Source organism: Grampus griseus (genome assembly GCF_964374135.1).
Source record: "Grampus griseus genome assembly, chromosome: 1".
Classification (NCBI taxonomy): Eukaryota; Metazoa; Chordata; class Mammalia; order Artiodactyla; family Delphinidae; genus Grampus; species Grampus griseus.
Window position 1 is genome coordinate 174377492 of NC_139017.1, and position 14979 is coordinate 174392470.

The 14979-nt window shown below is 56.2% G+C and overlaps 1 protein-coding gene across 2 annotated transcripts; it reads left to right on the forward strand.

Moving 5' to 3' along the window:
* Window positions 1–9494: 9494 nt before the first annotated feature.
* MAD2L2 (mitotic arrest deficient 2 like 2) lies at window positions 9495–14890 on the forward strand. 2 transcript variants are annotated; one of them, XM_082675132.1, is made up of 9 exons: window positions 9495–9663; window positions 10030–10081; window positions 10176–10294; window positions 11733–11804; window positions 12399–12499; window positions 13307–13401; window positions 13721–13794; window positions 14292–14384; window positions 14625–14890. In XM_082675132.1, exons 2-9 carry the CDS (start codon window positions 10042–10044, stop codon window positions 14664–14666), a joined length of 636 nt encoding a protein of 211 aa, XP_082531258.1. In that variant the 5' UTR covers window positions 9495–9663; window positions 10030–10041; the 3' UTR covers window positions 14667–14890. The 2 variants fall into 2 exon arrangements, with proteins under 2 accessions (XP_082531258.1, XP_082531259.1); XM_082675133.1 differs by having other exon boundaries at window positions 9498–9603.
* Window positions 14891–14979: the final 89 nt, after the last annotated feature.

Here is a 14979-nt window from a genome sequence, read left to right on the forward strand (position 1 = left end):
GGCTGTGGAGTCAGGGAGGCCAGGATGCAAACCCCAGCTCTGCCACATTTCTGGCCGAGGCAGGTGAAGGTCCAGGTCACGTAGCTGCTAAGCTGGTCTGCTGAACTTGGGCAGTCAGTTCCCTGTCTAGCCGATTTCCTCTGTTCGCATCAGGCACAGAAATCCTCCTCATCTTCTGGAGGCGTGCAGAGCCCCCAGTACCACAGGGACTTTCCAGGAGGCTTGCTCCCCGCTCCACAACCTCACCAGTCTGCCCTAGGGCCAACTCTGCCCCTGGCCTGGCCAGCAGGACCCAGTGGAACCCACGGATAACCTGTGGCTTGCAATTGTCAGTTCATTCCTATCTCCTTGGCCAAGGATTCCATATATTAGAACAAATATGGACAGAGCACGTGCTGTGCTGCTGTGTGCCTGCTGTGTCTCAGGCACTGGGACCCCAAGTGGAACAGGACCCAGCCCCGCCCAGGGAAGTGCAGACCACGGGAGAGACAGGGAGGCAAGGGGGGCAGGAGGGCTCCCCACAGGAGGGGACATCTGACCTTGGCCTGCAAGGGGAGACATTTTAGTTAGAGGGGAGAGCCTAGCAAAAGCTCGGAGGCAGTCAGGGCGTGGAGATGATCGGCCCTCCGTCATGGCTGAAACCCAAGATGCCGACAGGGGGTGTGATGGGAGGCAGGCAGCATAGTTCATTTAGTGGAAACAGGGAGATATGGAGGGATTTAGGGATGCGAAGCAGGGTGAATTGAACGGTGGGAAGGGAGGCAGAGAAAGTGGCAGAAAGGATTGTGAGCAGGAGTCTGGATGGGGTGTGTGTGTGTGTCTGTGTGTGTGTGTGTGTGTCTGTGGGTGTTTCCAGTCCCATTCTTGCCTCTCTAAAGAGAAAGGCACTAGTTGCTAGCTCTGGCTGTGGCTGAAAAAAAAGCTCAGCTAGGGGAACCCAGAACTTTCCAGCCGGGAGAAGATGTCCCTCTTCCGAAGTTGCCCTCATTATGGCCCTAAGCCCACATCACTGCCCGACTCCTGGGGTGGTGTGTCACCTGTCGCGATGACATAGACGATGGTCAGAGGGTTTGGGTGATTACACAACAGGTGCAGGGTCCAAAAGACAATCCCCCCCAGAGGAAAGGAAATGGCTCGTGAGCGAGAGCCATTAAAAAAGAAATGGGTGCAAGACAGAGATTCAGAATTGGGAATGAGCCACATGGATGCCTCATGATCAATGACCAGCTGTTGGCAACATCGACACAGCCACATTGAGCTCATTTTGAAAGCAGACACTCTTTTCTTTCTGATTTTTAGGCTCCGATTTTAGGACAAGCAGAGAGGAGGAGGGAGAGAAAGAGAGAAGAGTGCCAGTAACAGTGTGTAGGGGGAGGTGACCATGATACGGGAGGGGCCACAGTCAGGTTTCTCTGCAGTGTCTCTAAGCCTGAATTTTTGATCCATTGCCCCCTTTCTGTGGACCCCCTATCCCCACCCCACCCAGGGACTGGGACTGTAGAATCCCCCGTGGCCACCGAGTGTGTGCCTCGCTGGCACCCGATATGTTTTTTTCACTGCTTTCACATATATCCCTATAGGTAGGTGCTATTATCCCCGTTTTATGAAGGGGGCACTGAGGCTCAGAGAAGTGCGTCCCTTTGTCCAAGGTCACTCCCTCAGCCTCCGTCTGCCTGACCCCAGAGGGGTGGTACTGAACCAGTACTGGGACACTTCTTGCATGCCACCAGGCTGGGAGGTGGGCAGCATGGAAGACGGCTCCATGCAAGAGAGACCAGACAGAGGCGAGGGCAGAGGGAGCACGCAGTGCAGTAAGGCAAGACTTGGCGGGAAACCCAAGAAGTCTCACCACTCAAACCTCGGGTCCCGCAGCAGCCTGAGACCCCGGCGTGCGGTTGGAGAAAAGCCAGCAGTGGAGAGGGAGGGAGCCTGAGCCGGGGCCAGAAGAGCGAGGCCAGTGCTGTCGGGGCTGCTAGCGCGAGGAACTGGGCAGTGCTGGCGGGGGGCGCAGCCGGAACCTCCCTCTACCTGCAACACACCCCAGCCCCGTAGGCAGCCTCGAAAGAAGCAGAGGGCACTCCTGCCAGCTCTGTCCGGAGCTTAGGGAATCTTCCAATTTTCTTCAAACGATGTCAGATTGGGGTCCCCAGCCTGAGAGACCACCGGGAGACTCAGAGACAGAGAGACAAAGAGAGACCGGGTCCCAGAGGGAGAAGGCTAGTGCCGAGGAGGAGAGTGGGCGAGAGCCGCGTCCGGAAGAGGGCGGCAAGGGCGCACGCTAGGCAGTGTCAGAACGTGGAAAAGTGAGTGTCCGGCGGAAGGCGGGCGGATGAGGGGCCCAGGAGCAGAGCCAGGAGCCGAGGGGAGACGCGGCGAGGAGCGGAGGCGGTGGACCCACTGACCGACGGGTCCGAGGGCCGGGAGGGCAGGGAGGAAAGCAGCATCCTCACCTCCATCCTCAGTCTCCGGCGCGCCCCGCCCCTGAGCGCTCCAGGTAGCCCACCTTTGTCCTGGCGCGCAGCCAGGTGAGGCGGGAGGGTGGAGCCAGGGGCGGGCCAAGGCCAAGCCTTACCTGTCCAACCGGCGGGGCAGGGGCCGAGAGGCGCGGGGCCGAGCGCCTGCGGGAGCCGAGCGCAGCGGAAGGCCGAGCCGCGAAGCCGGGACCGCGCGGAGAGGTGCGCGGGCGGCAGGAGGATGTGCCGAGGCTGAGCTGGGCTGGAGGGAAGGGGGAGGGGGCGGGCGTGAGGGAAGGGGGCGGGAGCACGCGGAGGGGACGGGGGAGGGGCGGCGGCGAGCGGGCTCCACTGCCCCCAGCCGAGGGGCAGCCCCGGGCCGGGCCGGGCCCCGCGCGCTCCCAGCCAGCGCGCCCTCGCCAGATGCGCTCGGCGTTCCGGGCCCCCTCCCCAGAGGCCTAGCTGCCGCCGCCGCGAAGGCGCGGGGCAGACAAAGAAGGTAGACAAAGGCGGGCGCAGCCGGGCGGCCGTGCAGGCACCGGGAGAGGCGGGCCCACTCCTCCCGGTGCGGAAGAGCCGCCTCGGCGCGGCCCGGGGCGCGTGGGACGGGCGGGGCGCGGGCAGCGGTGGCGCATCTGGAGCGGCCCAGCAGGGAGCGGGCGACAAAGGGCCGCGGCGGGGGGTCCCTGGCGGACCCCAACAATGGATTGGAGCTGAGCGCTCAGCTGCGGCAGCGTCTGGCAGCGCAGAGGCCGGCGGTTCCCCAAAAGGATTATTCCGCCTAGGCTGTCAAATGGGACGGAAGAAATGCCCTGTGCGAGGGAGGAGGAACGGGGCACCGCGGGGCCTCAGTAGCCTCCGAAAGTGCGCAGAGTTGGGAGCGAGGTTCAGGGAGGGGTCGGTCTTCGACGTGGGGGTCCAGGGGGGTCTTCAAAGCGCTACCAGGTGAGACTGGGGAGCACTGACGGCTGCGCTAGTGTCCGCTCCCCACTCACACACCCTGGGAGGGAAGGGAAAAAGACAATACCCCTACCCAACACACACACACACACACACACACACACACACACGCGCGCGCGCGGTCCGCCTCTCGCCACGCCCCGTCCAAAGTAGGTCCCCAACCCGGCCCAGGCAGGACAAAGCCAGCGCTAGGGGTGGCTCATCCATCACAGAGCAGGGTGCCGCGTCCTGCCGACCCTGGGAGTCCCGGAATGCTGTGTTATGGGTCCCGCGGCCCCCATAACTCACCGTGGGGTCAGGGGGGCCGCAGGCGCTGCAAAGATCAGAGAGCGGTGGGGCGGGCCCGCGTTCGCGGGAAGCAGCCGTCTTGCCTGGCGCCCGGAGCTGGCCCAGCGGCTTCCATTTCGACTGTTTTCTTCTTTCTCCAGCGTGGCAAATTATGGTTCAGAGTTTTAAGAGCTCCGCTCTGTAGTCGGGTAAGATGCCTGGGCCCCTCTTCTGCTGTCATTCATTCCGCGTATGCTTGGTCAAGGGGCCTAACCTCTCTGAGCTCACCGTTAGCCGTAACTCTCAGGGCTCGAGGATTAAGTGCAGTGGCCTGTGTAAGGAGATAATGTTCCTAAGGTCCTGACCCCACAGGATATGCTCTAGAAAAATTATCTGCTATTGTTATCGTAATATTATCAGTCTGATGGGCAGGCACGAGGATGGATTGGGTTGTGAGCAGAGCAGAGACATCATCTGACTTAGGTTTTAACAAATTCACTCTGATTCCCAAAGTTGAGAATAGACTGCATTTGGCAAGGACAAAAGCAGGGAGACCAGCTAGGAACAGTGGCAGAGAAGAGGTGATGGTGGCTTGGGCCTGGGAGGGGGACAGTGGGTATGATCTTCTCTGTCAAGGATGAAGCTGTGGCCCAGCATTTACTGAACCGGAAGCAAGTTATTGGATCCTCTGGTTCAAGTGCTGTTGCGATGGCTATTCGCCAGTGGGGCGATCTTTCGCCACGCTTGGACTCTCTGTTCTCTGGGTCCTCCCAGAGCAATGCTGCAAGAAAAGGTGGATGTTAGGAGAGAGGTCTGGACTCCCATCCCATCTAGGTTATGGTGACTTTGGGTCTCCGTTTCCCCATGTTTGAATGGCCAAAGTGGAAACAAGTCAAATATCCATCACCTGATGAGTGGATAAACAAAACGTGGTATATTCATACAGCAGAATATTATTCGGCCACAAAAAGGATGGAGTACCAGTACATGCCGCAATTTTGGTGAACCTTGGAAACATGAATGCTACGTGAAACAAACCGGACGTAAAAGGCCACATATTGTATGATTTACATGAAATGTTCAGAATAGGCAAGTTCATAGAGACAGAAAGTAGACTAGTGGTTGGTTGCCAGGGGCTGGCAGAAGGCGAGACTGGGGAAGTGGCTGCCAATGTATGCGGGGGGTTTTCTTTCTGGGATGATGGAAATGTTCTGGAATTAGATAGTGGTGATTGACGCACAACTTTGCGACTATATTAAAAACCACTGAATTGCATGCTTTAAAAGGATGAACTTTATGGTTTGTGAATTATATCTCAATAAAGCAGTTATTTTTAAAAAGTGGCAGTTGAGTTGGATCAAGGGTTCTTACCCTGTGGTTGAGGATGACTTCAGAGGTCCCGGCAACCCCTAAAATTGTGGAAAACATTTAGTGTCTCTGTGCATTTCTGTGGATAAAAGTTCAAAGTTTAAAAAGAGATGACCTGTCAGGTCCCCCTGACCAACAAGGTGTCAATGACACTGCGGAGTCAGCAGAACTTCAGGGACGGAATGGCATGGGGGCTTTGCCCTGGTTGAACTATTGGAAGCCGCCCAGTGTTCCTGGCCTAAGGTCAGGGCTCTGACCTGGGTCTGAGGTCAGCAGTGGACCCCAGGATCTGGGGCAGCTGGGCAGGTCGGGCCTCACACCAGAAGACTAGATGAGCGGGGAGAGGAGCTGTCTTCAGCCGCAGCCACTTGTCTTTAGGCATCTCGGGCCATGAGGATGCATGCCCACCTTAAGGGCATCTTGGGGGCTGCCTGCTGCCTTGGGAAATGGAACTGGCAAGAGGGGCACAGCTCCGGATGTTTTGGATGGGGTTTTGAAAGGCATGATGGCTGGTTCAGAGTGTTTGCTCTAGGGGCTTAGATAGTGTGTGTCGCTCTTTTTTTAGAATTTTTATTGGAGTATAGTTGATTTACAAGGTTGTGATAGTTTCAGGTGTACAGCAAGGTGAATCAGTTATACGTACACATATATCCACTCTTTTTTTAGAAAAACGTGGAACGCTTCACAAATTTGCGTGTCGTCCTGGCACAGGGGCCACACTAACCTCTGTATCGTTCCAATTTTTGTACACGTGCTGCCGAAGCTAGCAAGGTGTGTGTCAATCTGAATATCATTGTCATAACAGCCAGTAATTAGGCATTTATGTGCCAGGCGTTGTGCACTTTATCGTTTTACAAACATTATCTCACTTACTTCTTACTCAACTCTATGGAATCGGTGCTGCCATGATCCCATTTTACAGATGAGGAAACTGAGAATCAGAGAGGGAAGGCCTCACAGCAGGTTAAGGGGCAGTGGTGGGGAGAGAAGCAGCAGCCCAGTGGGTGTGAGGGGCACCGTAGTGAGTAATCCACAGCTCTTGCTTCATTTGTGAAAGCAGCTTTTCTCTGCACACCACCACCTAGAGCCCAAGCACTGAAATCAGAGGTCTTTGCCCCTCATCCAGACTAAATGAGGATTCATGTCGGGCAAGTGGCAATGAGACACTGCGCACCATCATTTCATGCCTTCGTTCTTTCATTCGCTCATTGGACACACATTCATTCAGAACCTGGATTTGGCCAGGCACTGGTGAGGTGCTGGACTAAGAGAATGAATGAGGCTGGGCCTCTGCTCAGGGGGCATCCCAGCTGGCTGGGTTCCTGAATATCGTGGTATCAGTGGGATCGTCACCGGGCTATACGTGCTGACTCTGTGGCTCCTCCCACCTCCCTGTGTTTGGTGTCCTGGGAACCTTAGGCAGGGATGGGATGAATAATGTGTCCTGTGATCGGGATGGTGAGAATGGGAGGGACTCTGGAAGCATCTTAGGGGTCTGGACACTTCATTGCTTGTTATTATACCCCATTCACTCATTGTGTGCTGTTCAGTGAACCCCAGGAATCTTCCTTCACCCATGCAGTCTTTGCAAAACTTTCTTGCATCTCACCTTCTCTTAGTTTCAATTTAAATGTCTCTAGGGAGTGATTTGCTCTCCGTTCCCATTGCAGACCCTCAGGAACCTGCTTCAGTTGGCAAATAAGCTCTCTCCCCTCCTAAACATCCATCCTTCCCTCCCAGATGCCCTCCTACACATTGTTGTTATGGTGAAAGATATGCAAATACCTTTGAAAAACAGTCTCCCAGCAAGTGGGTATTCAAAAATGTAATAAATTAACCCCATGATGTAATCTGGGGTTGTAATCTGTAATCTGTAATCCGTGACCATCCATCATGCTGATGCGATTAAGAAATGAAAAACCAGATGCCGAATGGATGGAAGTAACAGATGACTTTTCACAGAGCTCCCCCATGGCCCCATGCTGATTCGGCCCCCTACCCCTGTCCCATGCCCAGCTTCTTGGCCCCCGTGGAACCCGAGGCCATCAGAGGTTTAGGGAACATCTGTCCAGCCTGTTCATTTCACAAATGAGATGGAGGCCTTTTGGGGGCTGAGGTCGATCAGTTTGATCCCTCCTCATCTGTCTCCTAGCCCCCCTTCCTCTGTTTATGGCTGGCTCCGAATCCAAAGCCCCGAATGTAGGTGTTTTTATCCAGGTTACAGTTGACAGGGTGGGTGCCCCAGTGTCAAACAAAGGTGTTGGGACCTCAGTGTCCTCACTGGAAAAATGAGAGTTTTGGGGTGTATGTCCACCAAGGTTTCTCTGAAGTTCTTTAGCTCTGTGTGGCAGGAGACCTATGGGTGACTTGCACTGTGTCGTCTCAGGGCGGGGGTGGGGTGGGGGGCTGGGGCTTAGGGCCCATGAAGGAATGCCTGGCATGAGCCCCCAGGTCGCTCACACTGTGCCCCGGAGGCCACAGGAGTAGCTGGGCTTTGAGTTTCTCCACCCTAGACCCCAATCCTAAGGGACCCTTTACAAAGAATTGCCCCCTTAAGACTGCCACTTTCTGTTACCAGTGAAAATGCTGCTTCAGCGGGCTCCAGGGACGGGCAAAGAGGGACCCTCAAATCTCTCCAGTTTCCAAAGCATCCTCAGTGATTAAATCTCAAGGAGCCAGGGGACACCTGTCTACAAGCAAGTGAGCTGCTCAGCTCTTTCCATATGGAAATGGTCCTCTTCTATATGACATGGGCAGGGTCCCCAGGTCTTGGAAAGGATCGCTGTGCCCCAAATGTGCTGCCAGGTGCATCCATTTCTGAAATAAATCATCCATTCCATTGGGTTAAGCATTGCAATTTAATGAAATGCAGACTTTCCCTGGAAAAGCCCAAACCACTGTGGTTGCAATTCCCACACTTTCTTGGGCATCAGGGCCCCTGGGAGCTTGTTAAAGGGCTAGTGCCCTGCTGTGCACCCCAACTGATCTGGTAGGTCCGGGAAGCCCAGGTTCCTGACGTTTAATGGGCTCCCTGGGGATCCTGATGCAGATTTCCTAGGACTGCTTTTGAGAAATGCTCTGCGGGCATTCTTGGCTTAATGGGCTGGGTTAGTTATTCTCTCCCCTGCCCCCACCCCATCAGAAGTGTGTAAATGCAGGTTTGAAAGCATCTGGGGTGAAGGAGGTGCAGGTCTCCAGTACTAAGCAGTAAACGGTAAACATTCCTATAGCTATATCTGTGTACCAGCAGATGGGCATGACTCCTAACCAGCTTTTGTGTCCCTGGAGGTCAGAGACAAGATCCCCGGACTTCTGGCCCTGATTTGTTGCCATAACTCCTCAGCCACTTCTCTGAACTTAGTTTTTCCATCTGTAAAATAAAGGGGCTGAAAATAAGGTGAAGCCCTGGAGTTCGAGTAGGAGTCAGAACTGGGTTTGTATTCCAACTGTGTGGTTTCGGCAAATTAGGGAACATCTCTGAGCCTGTTTTACCATCTATAAAGTGGGACTGTAAAATGAAGGCTTAGCTCTTAGGGTTAATGAGAGAATTAAAGAAATCAGTGCTTGAAACATATTAAGTGCTCAATGCATGTTAGTAATTATTTTAATATTAATATTATTATTTCCCAGGGTCCTCTCAGCCCTTCCAGAGTCCACGCCTCTGGGGGACTTCCGAGCTACAAAGTGTAGTGGCAGAAGACAACTATGCCCACCGCCTCCCCCAATAGCTGGGTAACTCGGGCAGGTTACTTCACCCCTCTGAACTTCACTTGGCTCATACGTAAAACGGGGACAATCATGGCAACTGTCGCGTGGAATTGTTTTGAGGATTTAGTGAGCTGATCCACGAACACACTTAGCCCAGTCCCTGGCACATGGCTGGACCTCTATAAATGTCAGCTATTGTTATGATGCACGGCCCGGGAAGTTTTTACCTTCTTGGGAGGTAAAGACTGGCTGCATTTAGGCTCCGGGTGGGGGTGGGGACGGGGACGTCCCCGGTGCTCGCCGGCCCTCCCCTGTCCCCGCCCCGGAGCCGGCGGATTCGCTTTCGGTTGGGCAGCTGAGGTTCCGGGGATGGTGACTGCGGAGCTAGCGGTAGATGTCGCTGTCCATAGTGCCCAGCTGTGATCTCGAGCTGGCTCTCACCAGCAACACGTACGCTACCTCTTCCCGCGCCTCCTAAAGCGAGAGAAATGCCCTGGGGGGAAAATACGTTGCGATCCGATGTGGAGACCAAAGTTGTCTCTTTTCGCGCCCACCTAAAATTGAAAGGAAGAGGCGTGGTGCAGCATCGGCCCTGGGATCACACCGGCGCCCAGGCAGGGCCCCGCCCCTCCCAAGCCCCGCCCCTCTGGCCGTCTCTCCCTCCTGCACCCGTGGTTGGCTGCGCAGGGGGTGGGCGTGGCTGTAAGCCGGCGCTAGGACCCGCCGGAGCGCCGCGGACGTCATGGAGCGGCGCCTGGGCCTCTGGTTGAGCGCGAGGCGCGAGTGATCGGTCGGTGGATTCCCTCGCGGGGGCCTGGCCCCGAGTCCGGAATCGAGGCCGGAGCCGGTACCGGGGAAGAGGAGAAGGGCGGGATTCCCTCAGGGGAAGAATCCAGCCTGGCAGGAGGTGAAGTCTTATTCCAGCCTAGTTTCGCTTTCCGCGTGTCCGGCTTCACGCTACCGGCCCTGCGCATCCAGCTGTACCCTCTGCGGCGGTGCCCTTTATGCGGGCACAGCTCTGGCCTTATCTACTCCCAGGAGACTGCAGGGCGAGGCGGCTAGTGCGCAGAGGCTGATCGCGGCGCAGCTGATGCCTCCGAGCTCTGACGCCAGCGTGGGGGGTCCTTCCCAGCTGCTCCGGTTCTGTGTGAAGGGAGGGGCGGTCCTGCCCAGATTCCCCCCAGACGGAGGAGGGGAGGGGCAGTGGAGGTGGGCGGGCCCTGCGGCTATAGGGGCCTTAGAAACTAGCTCCCGCTCCTGCCCCACCCCCTAGGTATCGGGAAGGATGACCACGCTCACGCGACAGGACCTCAACTTTGGTCAAGGTAGAGAGGCTGGACCTGCGCACCCTGGCGGGGGGCGAGGGAGGGCCTGGGCTGGCGGACTTCCCCGAGCGCACTGGGTTCTGCCCCCTCGCAGTGGTGGCCGACGTGCTCTGCGAGTTCCTGGAGGTGGCGGTGCACCTGATCCTCTACGTGCGTGAGGTTTACCCGGTGGGCATCTTCCAGAAGCGTAAGAAGTACAACGTGCCTGTCCAGGTGAGCCCCACATCCAGACTGGGTGCACTGGGTCACCCCCGTATCACAGAGTGGGTAGAGAGGACATTTTTAACTTTCTTCCTTCTTCAGGCTCAGCCCTCTCAGTTCCCAGCGGCCTGGCCTTGCCTTCTAGTTCCCGGCAGCTGCTGCTAGCCCGACAACCTCCCACCCCTCGCCGCAGTGGCGTTTCCTTCTGTCCCCTCTGAACTGGGAGTTCCCCTCGCTAGAAGTTAGGGACCAGGCCCTCCGATTAGAGCCCCCCAGCCCCCCATCTTTGTATTTTAAAGGTCTCCTGAAGCTGGTGAATGGTTGGTTTGGGGAGGGGATTCCTATAAACCTCAGGCACTCCCCTCTCCCCTCATTTACCCTAATTGTAACGGTTGCTTTAGGTTAAAAGGCAGACAAAGCAGTAAATATATGCTACTCTATCCCCAGCCTCAAGAAGTACCTGTCCCTTAGAAAGCACTCAGTAAATATTAGAATAAATGACCGAATACTGGAAGGTGGTGGAAGCTTAAAAGATATATAGGGGGGAAAAATCCCAAAAAACAAACAAACAAAAAGATATACAAGGAAAAGGAAAAAAGAATCAGCACTTACTGAGCACCCACCGTGTACTAGGTACTTATCTCACTTAATCCTCACTTTTTTAAATGAGATCTTCCACAGATGAAGTAACTAAAGCACAGAGAAGTTAAGCCTGAGGCCACACAACTCCTTAGTTCCAGATTCTTTTTTTTAATAAGTTTATTTATTTATTTATTTATGGCTGCATTGGGTCTTCGCTGCCGCGCGCGGGCTTTCTCTAGTTGGCGGTGAGCAGGGGCTGCTCTTAGTTGCGGTGCGCAGGCTTCTCATTGCGGTGGCTTCCCTTGTTGCGGAGCACCGGCTCTGAAGGCACGCGGGCTTCAGTAGTTGTGGCTCGCGGGCTCTAGAGCGCAGGCTCGATAGTTGTGGCGCACGGGCTTAGTTGCTCCGCAGCATGTGGGATCTTCCCAGACCAGGGCTCTCCCCTGCATTGGCAGGCGGATTCTTAACCACTGCGCACCAAGGGAAGTCTGTTCCAGATTCTTAATGTTCGAAAATGGATTAAATTTCTGGATCCCCTCTCTGGAAAAATGCCTGTATGCTCAAACACTCACAATTTAAAGACTTCTCAGACTCTGGAGGAGCTCAGTGACCCCGCGTTAGGAACTCCTAATGCTATATTAAATGCTAATGTTGAGACTGAATTCTTAGCATCTTCTAACTTCTCTCCCTCTGTGGATAATTCAGTTCTTAGCCTCGTGATGGGAAGTCTGTCTCTTGGGTGGGGAGCCCTAGGGAACTGCTGCGCCTCTCTCCGAAGGCAGACAGGCCCTTGGGCTGCTGGAGGGGGTCTGCAATGGCTCCCCCATCAGTGCTGCAGCCTCACCAGCCATCATGGGGTTGTGTGCAGATGTCCTGTCACCCGGAGCTGAACCAGTATATCCAGGACACGTTGCACTGCGTCAAGCCGCTGCTGGAGAAGGTGAGGGCACCAGGCCCCTAGCCCACCCCACCCCCAGTGCTCCTCCATGCTCCAGGATGGGGTGATGCTGGGACCATACCGGGTCCCCATGACTCTTAACACCCAGAAGCCTGTGTCCTGTGCTCTGGAGACCACCCCTGCCCAGGGACAGGCCCCAGGGCATGTGGGCACGTTCAGGGCGTGCCGGGCCCGGGAGCCCTGGTTAGTGGAGTTGGCTGACTGGGGCCTGCCCAGAGGGTTTTGGGTCCTTCTCACCTGTTCTTTTCTCCCCCTCTGCCCCCAAGCTCTGTCTGAGCTTGGCCCCTCAGGGCTTCCTTATTCTACCTTGTTCTGCTCCCTGGGACACGCTGGGACCCCTGTGGGGCCCAGGCATCCTCTCCTCTCCGCGGGTACCACTCATGTCTGGGGGCGCCTACTTCAACTTCTCAAACCTCTTTCTGGGCTCTCAGGGACTCTGGGCCTAGAAGCTGAGCAGGGCCGTGAGTGCACCTTTCCCATTCTTCCCTGGGCAGGGAGCAGGGGGCAGGGGCTGGGGGGTGGGGTAAGGGGGAGGCGGGTGTCCAGTTCTGGAATCGGGGCTTCCTGTCCTTGCAGAACGATGTGGAGAAAGTGGTGGTAGTCATCTTGGACAAGGAGCACCGCCCAGTGGAGAAATTCGTCTTCGAAATCACGCAGCCTCCGCTGCTGTCCATCAGGTGCGCTGCCTCGTCCCCCATCCACGTGCTCACTGGTGTGAGGTCCCTAGTAACACGGCCACCCTCACCCCTTTAAGGCAGCCCCTGAATGCCTTGCTAAAGGCCTGAGAGGAGACATGGCAAGGTGTGCTGACCCAACGAGGCCTGTTAGTGTCTGAGTCACAGCCGGCCGCCCAGTGGTCTCTGTGGACATCACACAGGTTACACGGAGACCCTCCAGTATCACACCTGGAAAATCACAACGTTGGTGAATGGCTAGTCCCAACCTCATTTTATAGATGGAGAAACCAGGGTCCCGAGAGATGATCTTGACCTGGTCACCCAGAGCCAGGACACAGACCCAGTTTCCTGACTTCCCAGTCAAGCATCCATCCAGTCCCTAGTCAACCAGATGTTGACCTTGGATGGGCGTGTTGGGCTGGTCAGCTGCCAGCTTCGTGTGGTGAGGTCAGGGCACTAGAATCTGTCCCTACTTGCTATGTGGCCTCGGGCAAACCCTGTCCCTTCCTGGCTTTGTGTCCGGTTCTCAGACTGGGCTGCATATTAGAACCACCTACTGGGGTTCCCTGTGCCCCTTCCCCCCGCCGCATTCTGACTTAATTAGCCTGGGATGGGACTCGGCTTTGGTTTTAAACTCCCCAGATGATGTCAACTGTGTAGAGACAGGTAGCCAGGGCCTCAGAAGTCAATACACTCAGAAGCACTAGGGGGACTCTGCACCGCCAGGGCTGCTCCCAGAGTTGCTTGCCTGCTGGTGGGAGGGGGACACCTATGTGCTGGGAGACTCTCCTCTTCTCTGCTTCCCAGCTCAGACTCCCTGCTGTCTCACGTGGAGCAGCTGCTCCGAGCCTTCATCCTGAAGATCAGTGTATGTGATGCTGTCCTGGACCACAACCCCCCAGGTGTGCTCACTCCCACCCCCTCTTCCCTGGGCATTTCCATGGCTACCTGTGTTGGTCTGTGTCCTCAGATCCCTACTTGGCTGCACCAAGCTCCCTCTCTTCCTTCCTGCCTTTTAGAACTCTTCTGAAAGCCCACCTCCTCCAGGAAGCTTCCCTGATGACTCCACCTGGGCTTTAGTCTGTTGACTGTGACTTTTCTGAACACTGGGTTTACACTCTGCTTTGCGGGGCTGCTGAGCCAGCTAGGGAGGTGGGAAGAGGCTGTGCCACGCGGCAGGCATGGGGTGGCCCAGGCTTGACCAAACTCTGGCCTCTTTAGGCTGTACCTTCACAGTCTTAGTGCACACGAGAGAAGCTGCCACTCGCAACATGGAGAAGATCCAGGTCATCAAGGTGAGATGAGACTGGTGTGGGAGGGTGGGCAGGGAGACCGCTGGGAGGTCTGAAAACCGGAGTTCCATGAGAGCGAGGGCGCTGCCTACGGCAGGGCATTCATTACACTTCTTACGGCAGCGCCTGGCATCGGTAGGCTCTCACTGTGCGCTGGCTCTGTGGCCAGCCGCTTGTCATCGCCCCACCTGGGCACTTGGCGCTGAGAGCAGGGAGAGCCACCAGCTCATTGGGGGTTCTCAAGGGAGGGGATCCTTGATCCAGTTTCAGAACTGGTGTTTGGGGCTTGTTAAATCACTGGGGCTCCCAGCCCAGCTCAGATCTACAGACTCAGCCTCTCTCCGGTGGGGGAACCTAGGAATCTGCACGGCCAGCCATTCCCTGGTGACTCTGATGCTCCCCGAAGTCTGAGGATGCCAGCTCCGGAAGGGGAGAGGGCAGCAAAGTGAGGGCGGGCCATGGACCAGCCCCCTGCCACCCTTCCCTTGTCCCCTCCCTAGGACTTCCCCTGGATCCTGGCAGATGAGCAGGACGTCCACATGCATGACCCCCGACTGATACCCCTGAAAACCATGACATCAGACATCTTAAAGGTAAGCTGCTTGGGCCTGAGTGTGCTTTATTTAGGGTGTGCTGAGGCCCTGTCAGGCGGCTTCTGGATCAAGGCTCGGGGGAGATGACCAGGGCATGCCTGGCTTTATGCTCCCAACTCCCTCTTTCCCTTAAACCCTGGCTGGGGCCACAGAGCCCACCCTTGTCGGAGACCCCGTGGGTTCTCCAGAGTAGCTGCCCTGGCTGTCCACCTGACCATGGTGTTCGTTCCTGTCCATTAGATGCAGCTCTACGTGGAAGAGCGAGCTCATAAAAGCAGCTGAGGGTGTGCCTGCCCACCGTGGATGCCACAACTGTCGGACTTTGGGGGCCCAGCCTAGGGCAGTGCTGCAGGGTCACTCTGATTCCAAGTGCTCTTATTGCCTCTATGTATGGACCACCCACCCTCCAGCCCGGGGCTGCTCAGGCTTGGTTGCCTTCATGGAGGAATCCTCCCCAGGAGGGCAGGGACAGGTGCTGGGACCTCAATTTCTCAGCCTCCTGGGATTCCGCTGGCCAGCGCTGCCTCAAATACTGTGCTGTGAGTTGTTTCAATAAAGAGCCCCCAGGGCTGAGTTGGGCTGTCACTCCCTGGAG

What these genes read in the sequence shown, in the direction of transcription:
- MAD2L2 (XM_082675132.1), top strand. Translation starts at nt 10,042, where the DNA reads ATGACCACGCTCACGCGACAGGACCTCAACTTTGGTCAAG. An exon ending in TCAAGCCGCTGCTGGAGAAG is followed by an intron (nt 11,805 to 12,398) that starts GTGAGGGCACCA and finishes CTGTCCTTGCAG; the next exon opens with AACGATGTGGAGAAAGTGGT. An exon ending in AGAAGATCCAGGTCATCAAG is followed by an intron (nt 13,795 to 14,291) that starts GTGAGATGAGAC and finishes TCCCCTCCCTAG; the next exon opens with GACTTCCCCTGGATCCTGGC.